This window comes from Hydractinia symbiolongicarpus, chromosome 14 (assembly GCF_029227915.1).
Source record: "Hydractinia symbiolongicarpus strain clone_291-10 chromosome 14, HSymV2.1, whole genome shotgun sequence".
Classification (NCBI taxonomy): domain Eukaryota; kingdom Metazoa; phylum Cnidaria; class Hydrozoa; order Anthoathecata; family Hydractiniidae; genus Hydractinia; species Hydractinia symbiolongicarpus.
The window spans coordinates 5,530,539-5,541,998 of record NC_079888.1 but is presented as its reverse complement, the minus strand read 5'-3'; the positions used below and the strand labels follow the sequence as shown (position 1 = coordinate 5,541,998).

General features: G+C 33.2%; 1 protein-coding gene across 2 annotated transcripts; it reads right to left on the bottom strand.

The window, feature by feature from the left end:
- Positions 1 to 732: 732 nt before the first annotated feature.
- On the bottom strand, positions 733 to 4,938 carry LOC130625810 (kelch domain-containing protein 2-like). 2 transcript variants are annotated; one of them, XM_057440925.1, is made up of 3 exons: positions 4,677 to 4,938; positions 2,421 to 3,176; positions 733 to 2,335 (listed from the first exon to the last, which is right to left on the bottom strand). In XM_057440925.1, exons 1-3 carry the CDS (start codon positions 4,864 to 4,866, stop codon positions 2,259 to 2,261), a joined length of 1,023 nt encoding a protein of 340 aa, XP_057296908.1. In that variant the 5' UTR covers positions 4,867 to 4,938; the 3' UTR covers positions 733 to 2,258. The 2 variants fall into 2 exon arrangements, with proteins under 2 accessions (XP_057296908.1, XP_057296907.1); XM_057440924.1 differs by having other exon boundaries at positions 733 to 3,176; positions 4,677 to 4,937.
- Between the last annotated feature and the right edge of the window lie 6,522 nt (positions 4,939 to 11,460).

Here is an 11,460-nt window from a genome sequence, read left to right as displayed (position 1 = left end):
AGTTTTCTTGGTGGCCTGGCTTGAACAGTTCTTTTTTGGGTGGATTAAATACAACGTAACTAATTTTTTTGCTAAAATTTTTGCGCTGATTTTAATTTGACGAGTACCTTGGAAACTGAGTCAACGAAATAAAGATGAAAATAAATTCATGGGTTCATTCATCATCAACTTTTTTCTCAAAAGCAATACACTCAGAATCCACATGAGCCGAGTTGTTTTGGATTTATAAAAGAATCTATGAAATTTGTTTGTTTTATTACCGTAGATTTAATTTAGCGAATAATCAAATATGTACAAATTTAAATTCTCGCCAAATCTTTTCCACCCCATCTCCTAGTTATGTAACAACTTTGTTGCGCAAAACAATGTCAGCGATAAAAGTTACTTACACAAAAGTCCTTGCTTAATCTTGTTCACGTCATCTATTATTACAACTTTTATTTTTGCACCGAATTTTCGTGTATGACTTAGATATGATCAATAAATCTAGAAAATTCTTCGAATTTACTTCAGTGTAAGTGGTTAGTAAACGCAAGATGGTGTCCTCTGTTTTCAAAACAAAAAGGTTTTTTCAAGTGGCGGCATGTTGTACACAAATATTGTAGTCAATTCTTGTCTACATTTTTCTCATTCTTGGGCAATTTATGTTGACAACGCGCATGTGTAGCGCAAATCTAAACTTAGTGCTGATTAGCTGGATGTTCTTGGTTGTGAGAGTCGAAGTACTTCACGAATTATTTCTAATTATTAGCGTGGGCTTGAATAAATTATTTTTTATTTCGGGATGAAAAATAGAAAAATTATGTGATCTTTACATGAACACAATGTTTGTGACACCTTGGAGGTCCCCAAGGTGATACTACGTACCAGACCTCCATATTTTGGCAACGTAGAACATAATCATATTTAACAAAGTTATTAAAATCTTAGGTATAAAATGTACATGTAAAATATTTCTTAATTGGTACAAATTATTTGCGGGCGGAAGAAGATTTTACGGAATTATGCACTAGTCGGTGGCCCGTAAATCGAAAATCCACGGGTTCGCCCGTCCGCTTTTTTACCGCATTGCGTGGTCTTGCTACTTGCAGTACCATTTTGCTTGACAGACAGACGTATACGGTTAATATAATATAGATAATATAGATTTCTTTTTGGCAGATTTTAGAAATCTTAAAAATCTTAAATAATCCGCCAAATTTTTCATTTCTTTATACTTTTTTTTCCTGTCGAATCTATATAGCGATGTTAGACAAAATATTGATTTTTTCTCCACTGAAACTAAATCTACTTATATTTTGGGAAAATCAATAGTCATCTGCATAATATATATTGTGCGAAATGAAGAATTTTGTAACAGCAAAAAAAAAAAAAAAAAAAAAAAACCCGCAAAAATTTCTTCCACCAATAATTTCTAGCTTTAAGGTGTTTAACATGGCCGTCATTTTTAACAAATACATACAACGCATAACGAATTGGAACATAAAATTCTTCAAAATCATGTATATACTGTACAATCTTAAATAAACGCCCCTCCCTATTTTTAATATTTTGATAACAAACACGCCCTCAAGTAGATTATTTCCTCTAGTAAACGCTTTGATTCAAAACAAAATGTTCAATTTCACTGATAAGGATCTTTTGTGTCGTTTATTCGAAGAATATTGACTACTTCCATGTAGCATAGGGCTGTTTTTACACATTTTTAATAAAAATTTATTTAATATAATGATATAAAGAAACAGTATAAATATTTTACAAACTATAAACATCCTTTGAAATTATTTCCTAGTACGAACTATAGTTTTAGTCGTGAAAACAAGCGCAGAATTTCATTTGAACATAGTGTTGTTGAGGTATTTTAGCCTCCTGTAAATTATAAAAATGTTTCTCATACAAAAAAGAGTGTGTGACGATAAAGACAAAAAAGGGTTTACAAGCGAAGTATGTTTACATTAAGATAAACAATGAAAAAAATAAAAATAAAAATAATAAACAGTATTTTCGCCAACATTAGACACCTTTAGAATCTTACTGTAGCACTAAGGTACGTAAAAATGACAGCACATAAAAGCCATGCGAGTTAATGTACACTTTTTTTCGCCTCATACATCCTGCTGTAAGTCTACAAGCTCAGGAGGGACAGATTCACAACAAACTACATTTACTGACCAGTTGTCCATGACCAATAGTAGCATCCAACCCCAATGCATGGCAACGTTGATAAATATTACGTTGTAAAGATTTCGGTAAGGACTTCACGTACTCGTGATACAGACTAACATTTGACACAATATAATCAATACATAGTCTTCGTAAGGATACTGGCGAGAATCTAAAAACAGCAACATTATTTGCGTGTATTGTGCTTTCAGATCCCAACACAGAGTTTGAGCAACCACCAAATATTAGAATTTCACCTGGCGTATCGGTTGCACAGGCTGTGTGCCACAAACGTGGCGCAAAACAACCGAGATGGTTGGAGGCGTTTTCTAATTCAGTCCATTCATTGTTTTCTGTATTATACAGCCACGTGTCTTTAAGTGCGTCACCATCGGTACTGAAACCACCGTACACAAACAAATGCTGATCTGAAGCTTTTGCCATCACATGCCAAGATCGACCCGGAGGAATAGCATTGGTCAAGGTTATTAGTTCTTGCCATTCAAATGTTTCTAAATCCAAACAAAACAAATCGTCTCGCCGCTCATCCTTGAATCGACCACCAAATAAATATCCTTTAGTTCCAATTTGTGTAGCAGCGAATGCCGCCCGAGGGCGTGGTCGTCTACCTATGCATGTTGGTTGTTTCCATTTTAGATTTTCAGAGCATTCCAGGGAAAATAGATGATTGTTCCATCCAAAACCACGTGAATAACCTTGTGGGAACTCTTCAAAACAAAAATCTCCTTTCACTTTGTGCAAGTTGTCAGGAGGAAAACCAAAACCACCAAAGTAAACGATTTGATTACCAATAGTCCAACAACCAAATTTATCTCGTGGAGATGGCCTTCGCCCTTTGGTACTTTCCGTTAAATCGTACCATGTAAACGTTTTCAAGTCAAGGCTGTACAAGTAATTTGTTTGTCCTTCATTCTGGTAATATCCACCAAATAAATACATATTGTCACCGACCAGGGTCACACATGAACCTGTTGCATTGCCAGGAATGTCACCTTGAATAAAAATAAATAATAATAATCAGCTATTGCAATAATGGGTAACAGAAATTTACCTTTTAACCCTATTTCAGCGGGGTAATTTTGGGCCCCGTTTTTAGGGTGCTAATTTTACCACCTGTTATGAAATAAAATTTGGCATAATAACGACTATGAAATTTGGCATTATAACTGATCAAATTATAGGAAGCATCATGACATCAAAAAAATTAATATTGACGTCATTATTATTGCTGACGTCATTAAATAAACGAATTTTTCATCTTTTCAATTTGTATTTTTTTAATTTGCCTTCATAACAAGGACAAGTACAAAAACCTGTTTCCATTTGGGATCATTTTCGCAATAGTGCAAAAAGCTCATGAGCATTTTTGTTAGTGCTTGCGCACTTGGACAAAATCAAAAGTGTCATGATACAAAAAAATTTATTTAAAAAAAACACTTTTCCAACCAGCCTTGGACAAAATGCAAAAAAAAATCACTTTCACTTTAGTAACAGGAAAAAAACTTTTCAAGTCTTCTCGTAGGGTCAACGATAAAAAAGTTGTGCAGTTTAGTTTAAAGCCATTCACAACAATACACAGTTTTTTTGCCGAGTCACATAGCATAGCAAAGGAAGAACACGTGATTTCAGAAAACAAAATAACAAAAATATTAGTATGGTACTAAGCATTTTGTGTCTGTATATTTTGTGTGAAACCAAAAAAATTGAGCACGTGTTGTTTCGTGGTGACCATGTACAGTAAACAAGCGTCAATTATAAAACATATTAGACAATTGCTTGTCCACTCTGTCACAAAGCTTATAATTCCGGACATTCTTAACCAATTCTCTTTGACCGAAAAAAAGATAGGAAAAAAAGAGCCTATTGCACACACGTGAAAAGCTTGGTTGATACACTTCAATAAGTCAAAAATATAGAAACTAAGTTATTTCTAACTGTCAAGATCAAGTTTTAGGAGTAGTCAAGATCAAGTTGCGAATTATTTCTAATATTTCAGAATGTTTCTAAATTTCATAGACCGGCCTGCTTTTTCACATTTTTTTTATCCTGTGTATATATCAACAAACTTTTAAAATATTAAAACTTTACGAATGAGCTACAGCATATATAAAGTTCTGATATAACAAATAATTTTTTTTCAAGCAATATTTGGTATTAGCTTTTGTCAATCATTCGGCTAATGCTTGTGTGAACAGTTTTCAAAATCTCATTTGCAAAAGTGCAGATCCATTTCTGGTTATTATTTAAAATACTATAAATGGCGAAGAGATTTAATATTTCTGGTTATGGTTTCCCAAAAGAACAGACAAGAAAAATAACAAAAAACTGTTTTCTTTAGCTTTCTACTAGCCAAAGTCATGCAAATTTGCAAAATCAAACTATTCATACTATAGCCGATGAAAATAAACTACCATCTTTGGCTCACAGACAGACAACGTATTATAGAGAAACAACGTGAAATATAACAATCAGCCAAAAGCAAGAGTTTATACCTTTTGTTGTATATCTTGTCCACTGAGTTGCTTCCACGTTGTAACACCATATGTTTCTTGATGATAAGAACTGATCAAATTCTCCATAACCTCCAAACACAAGAAGTAATCCTTGATAATAAACAGATACATGTCCACTTCGTTTTTCTGGCTTTAGGTCACCATTTAGAAATGGGATAAAGATGCTCATTTTGTATTGTTATTTTTAATTACATATTATATTTCACTAAATAAAAATACAGAAAATTACCATTAAATATTTAATACCATTGGCGTGAATTTACTTTGGGGATTGCCTAAAATGGCATTTTTGGCATGAATTTTATTTAGGGAACGACTAAATAATTATAAAATTAGCACTTCAGATAAAGGTTAAATAAATTATTTTTTTTCACTTATTCTGATAGTACATAAGAATAATTGACTCTAACAATAAAAAAGGTAAAAAAAGAGATGCGATATTTATACCAATACCAATACCAATACCAATCATAATTTTCTTTGTTAAATAAAAATTTGGTAAAAATTACATTTGGCGTTGATTTTACTTGCCTAATGGTCACATGTTAAAAATTGGCGTATTTTGACAAAGCCTGCACCAAAAAAAGAAAGAAACCCCACAGTCAATCATTTATGATATTTTACATTTTATAGGACAAAGCTTACACGTTAATTCCATAACAGCTTAAAAGTTGTGTAGGGATCAATATGATATTTTAAAATTCATCGATTTTCTTAGATTTTGAAGTTTTGCTGATTACATGCAGTATCAGATATATACAGGACCAAAGTAAGGTGCTACATTGCAATGTTAAGTTATAATGGTATACCAACGTTTGCTGTTGTCAATAACAGGGGCCCAAATGATGATGTGTTAAGTTTTCATAAAGCCTGTTACGTGATAAATTTCAAGAACCATTAAGACTTTACAAAAAAAAGGAAACATAACACTGTTGTATTGCTTAACTATTTTAACTTGAGACCCTAACTTTTAATTTTAGACCTTAGGATGGCAACCAGTTTACTAAAATATAGTGTTGTTGGTCTTCTTTTAAAATACAAAAATTATTTACCTTTTTGAATATTTGGACAAAGTCAATTTTTTTTGAACTATAACATTTGCTCAATTGCAATAAGGAGATAGCATGAATGAGTTTTAGACTCTTCAACCATCACCAAACAAATGTCATATGTCACTTGTATTTTAATATAGATAGATGAATCGAATTGAATTTTTTATTTCAGTGATATATATACAGATAACATACAGTTTTTAAATATGGAGATCGTCAAATAGCTGTATTAGCTAAACGGGTGAGACCACCAGTGAGAAAAAACCTACATATGAAAACTGATATAAATATATATATATATATATATATATGATGACAAATAGCAGATATTAACTCAGATTGAGCTCAGTTAAAGTTTGAGAAGATTTTTTATATAAAAGTGACTAATCAGGGCCATTCTTGTAGCTGTCTAGAAAGAAGAATTTACATTTTGATTTAATTTGACCAGAGCTTAAAGAAGCCAAGTCATGTCTAGAAAAATGTTGTTGGAACCTATTCCAGCAGAGAATACACTGACAGAGTATAGAGTTGACACCAAATTTAGAAGTTCTGACCACAGGTCTGTTAAGAAGTTTAATGGAGGAGTTTCTGGTTTCATATATCGATTAAATAATTTTTAAATTAAAAAGGTTACAAACTTCATTAGGAGAATTGAGGATATTGAAGACTAATATAATGTTAGATAAAGTTATAAAATCAGAAATGCGAAAGACTTTACATTGAGATAAAAGGGGTATAGAAGATTGTCTAAAATCAAAAAAAGTAATAACACGGAGGGCAGCTTTTTGTAGTTTGATAATACGATGAGTGTTTGATATTGATTGACCCCAGATTTGACAAGAAAATGTAGCAAGAAACGCAAAAAGTGCATGATAGCAATCAATTAGCGAATATTTAGGTAGATAGTGTCGAAGTATAGACAACATACCATTAGCCTTATTTAATTTAGAAGCTATAACCATAGATGAGACGTACATCAATAAAAGTGAGTTTAAATGTCTCACAGTGGCGGTAAAATTTTTTATGTATAAAACTAGAAGTAGCTAGCTACCTCTAGTTTTATGCATAATAACACATAATACATAATAATACATAAGTTAGTTTTCGTGTTTAACTAGCTAGCATTAAGTTTATCTAAACCCTCTATTGGTTGGTGTAGCTCAAAATGAGCATTAAATACTCCAGGGCTAGCCATGGCCTCTCCTGGAAATAATAGATAAGGTATATCCCTCGATATTTCTGAGGGTAGCCATGTAAAATATAGACATCTAGCTAGCTATATGTAATGCAGTGCAACTTCTTAACCCCTAGCTAGATCCTATGTCTTGCTATAAACTTAAGAAAATTCGTAGAAGACTCGAACTAGAGTTAGCTATACCATATGCTGAACAAAAGCGATGAAAAATTATATCTGGTTATACAAGAAAATTGTATTTTCACCCTGTTCTCTGCTAATTTCAGTTTCGTCCTCAAATCTGTTTCTTCCAAATAGCTTCAGCCATTTTGAGAAATCTATCTTTTCAAAACATTAGAACCCAGTTCTCCGTTTGTTTAACCAAGGGATGGAGAGTCTTTTTCTCAGAAAAATAAAGGCGGAGAGAAGGGGCGGCAAGAGTGAAGTTAAATATTGCAAAAGTTTCACTACAGAAAGAAACAGAATGGGTAATTAAATTCTAAAGCTTACCTCCTATTTAAAAAAGTAATCAAAAATCAACTCAAAGTATTGTACTAAGTACGAAAATATTATTCTTTTTTCTTGTTTATGAACTTGTTAACAAACTGGTACTGACAAGTAATGACTTGTTTCGCTAATTCCCTCGCCAAAAAGTTGTGAGATTTCAGTTTTAGTAAAAAAGTCTGCAAAAGCGTAGAAAATTTACAAGAATATCCACATAGATACATAAAGTTTTTGTTGTTTATAATTTGACTAGGCAAGTGCTTTTGATTTCAGAGGGTCAGTAGCCAACAGGAGACCCAGCATAATTTTTCGGCATATGAGAAAAGTGGGACCCGATACCCTATGTGATACCCGAGACCCAATACCCAATACCTTGATACCGAGACCCGATACCCTGATTTTTTTTATTTATTAATTTTTTTAGGCGATGTTTTATTTTAATAAAAATCCTAATTCTTTCTAATTAGTTTCTTATTTTTCAACCTAATATATGGAAGATGATATGTTGGTTTATTCAAAGCAAGGCGTACGTTCATCACAGGATTTGGCGATACATATGTGAAAAATGCTAAAACTAAAGAGAAAAACGCGGGCAGAAAGAAAACGAAGGCAACTCAGAAATGAAAAGAGCCAGCTAACGTCAAAAACGTTCCAATTACAAATTTAAACGATCCATCAGCTCCTGCACAAACACCATCTACACTACCGTTATCGCAGCCTACTGCTACTTCACAGACACATGCTTCATATTCAACTTCACCAATGTATTATCTGCGCCTTCAATACAAACATATTCAATACTTACTAACTCAACTCAACCTATTACCTATTCCACCTTCAACAACAGTGAATAAACCAGTACCACCTGTACCAACAGATAATGATTATGTCTTGTTCCTTTTCAACTACGCCCACAAGAATGTATTAACTTGCTATGGTTGTGGAGAAAATTTTGAACAATATACAAAATTTAATCATGGTTTCGAAAACCAAAAGGAGTTATTTCGACCCTACAAGGAAAAACAAACATACTCTAATGAATTTAAAAAAGTCTATTATCACTTCAATCATTCATGTTTTTGAGCAGACAAAAAAATTTTTTTGATGCTAGTTTCATTGTAGTTTCCTGGTGATATAAACCATAGTTGAAGCCAGCAGCAAATTCGCATATTACGTGCAACAAATATTTCCGTATATAGCGAAGAAATATACATAACAAAATGTGTTTGTATTATCGTTCATATTAAAAATAAAAAAAATAATATAAAAAATAAAATAATATCAGGGTATCGGGTCTCGGTACCAGGGTATTGGGTCTCGGGTATCACATAGGCAACCTCGTCCCCACGCCCATTTTTCTCTTTTTGACGATCTCGACGGCGAGAAGAAATGACCCTGGGCCACACTGGTCAGTTCTGAGTTCTGATTGGTTTCTTAAATTTCCGTTAATTATGAAAATAAATTAATTTATGTGTAAAAAATTGAATAATAACACAAAAACAATAATGGCGGCTAAGTTTATGTGCGAACGGGACGCTGGAATGTTTATGTTCTGCTGGACTGAATTTATTTTTGTGAAAAATAAAATATTTGGCATTGTTAGTATAGCTTAAGGTGCAAACAAAATTAAATAGCTTTTAGTTGTACCCAGAGGCTGTTAAAGTAAGCTTCTGTTTTTTTTGCAGCGCAGTTGAGAAGGTAGCTACTAGACTCTAAAGCTAGCTATGCTAGCTTTTGTGCACAGGGAGTAGTAAAAAACACAGATAGATAGATGGATGTGCATATTTTACATGGCCAGCCTCACAAATATCGAGGGATATACCCTGTCTATTATTTCCAGGAGGGGCCATGGCTTAGATGGAGAGTCCTAGAGTATTTAATGCTCATTTTGAGCGACGCAGACCCAATTAGGGCCCGCGCTCTACTAGACAACTCCCGGCAACATCCATCTTAATTACGATTTTAGGCTTTTTATCAATGGTAAAAGGCTTATACCTAGTAATTGTATTAAATATCTTGGTGTTCTATTAGATTCTGATTTAAGCTGGAAGTCTCAGATCAATGATACTGTTGCCAAGCTCAAGAGGGCCAATGGAGCTTTAGCTAAACTTCGTCACTTTGTGCCTTTAAATGTTCTTATTCTAGTTTACTATGCCATTTTTCATTCACACTTGCAATATTGTAATCAAATTTGGGGTCAGCCAAACAGTCTTGATGTTAATCGTATTACTGTTTTGCAAAATTTTGCTATTAGACTCATGTCTTTTGAATCTCGAAGAGCATCATCCAGTCACCTGTATGGTAATCTTGAGCTCCTCAAATTCTCTGATATTGTCAAATGTCACAATATTCTATTTTTACATAAACTATTTCATGAAAAATTGCCTGCTTCTATCCTTAATACATTTGCGGTTGACTTCACCCATGCTCAAGGCACTCGGGCAGAGAAAATTGGTTTGATCAATCTCCCTACCTTTAATACTATTTCTTTTGGTAAAAACTCAATTAGATTTAATGCCATTAATTCCTGGAATAAATTGCAGTCTTTAATGACTAGAAAATTTGTCTCCCTTGATTATTTTAATCTTAGAAGTGATCTGAAAAAGTACTTTGTTTCCTCTTACTAATCCTTCCTGAATTGTCAGACTTGGCCATTTGTTTCCCGCATGGTTGTTTATCATTTGACCCACTTTTATGTGTGTGTTGTTTTGTGCGTCTCGTATCGTTTACTGTAATTGTCCAAGGGTGGCCATACCCTTTGCCTTAGCTTTATGCTATTAGGTATGGTCTCCCTTCAATAGCATTATATATTTTAATTTTGTTACCCTGACTAATTATGATATTTATTTTCTTTTTCTTTATATTTATTTTCTTTTAATTTTAATTGTATATATATAACTGCTATTGATAAATAAAATATCTATCTATCTATCTATCTATCCCACACAGTGTGCCATCTTCCCAATTTCCCTCACATGGCTTGGGTTAACCCGGGGCTATGGTAACATTCACTCGCGCATGTTGAATCGCCGTCAAGAGGAATCGAACCCCGGTCTCAATGAAGGTTTCCTTGAAGACATGTTTAGCAGCTATCTAGCTAGCTTAAATACAACACAACGAATATACAGGTATACATAACTAATCCTATTTCTCCCAAACAGACCTTCTTTTACACTTTAGCTAATATTCTTTCGGTGCAGAACACATAAACAAAAAAATAAAATCATATGCTGTTGATTTGGTTGAAAAAGATTAAAAAACTGGATTAAGAAGTTCATACCATTTAATTAACTAAATAGTTATACGCTTAATTAAATCGTTTACGGATTAAATAACAATCGATTTTACAGATTAAATAACAATTTTCTCTGACTGCATGAAATGCAACATCCTATGTTTTATGACTTTAATCTCTTAGTAAAGCAACAAACACAGTTTATTGAAAAAAGACAATTGGTTTGACCATAGTGGCCATTTAGTCGTAAATGAGTTTCCAGGGACACGTTTCGTGAAAACCGAAACTGCAAAAAGAAGGATGAAAAAGAAAGATATTGAGTTAAAACTTGTTAGGAGATGCTTTTAGGCTGGTCTGATGGGATTAGCATAAAAATGATTCTGTAATAGCTATACTTATAAGATTTTTTTTAAAGACAATTATAAGTTTTGACCTAACAATTGTAAAATGTTTTAGACAATACGATTTTATTTAGGTGTATATGCACGTTACGACAATAACAGACAAAAGGAGCCAGTTATTATATACGTCAAAACGTATATATCTGATCTGTATCTGACTGACACATGGTTACGTTGATGACTCAATACTATTATAATATATAGCTACACCACGCCACTATAATGCCGGCGTGATAAAGCCTTAACTTAGGTTTATAGAGTTCACGTCAGCAATAAGTCGCCTGCAAGACAAAAATGGAATTAGAAAGACTGCATGTGTCTACAAAAATACTAAAAACTTAACTAGCTAGCCTTGTGGTAAAGCGTTCGCTTTCAGTACGGAAGGTCTTGGGTTCAA

Coding starts and splice junctions, on each gene's coding strand:
- LOC130625810 (XM_057440924.1), bottom strand. CDS start 4,866: ATGAGCATCTTTATCCCATTTCTAAATGGTGACCTAAAGCCAGAAAAA. Junction 3,177..4,676: donor GACAAGATATACAACAAAAG/GTATAAACTCTT, acceptor TTTTTATTCAAG/GTGACATTCCTGGCAATGCA.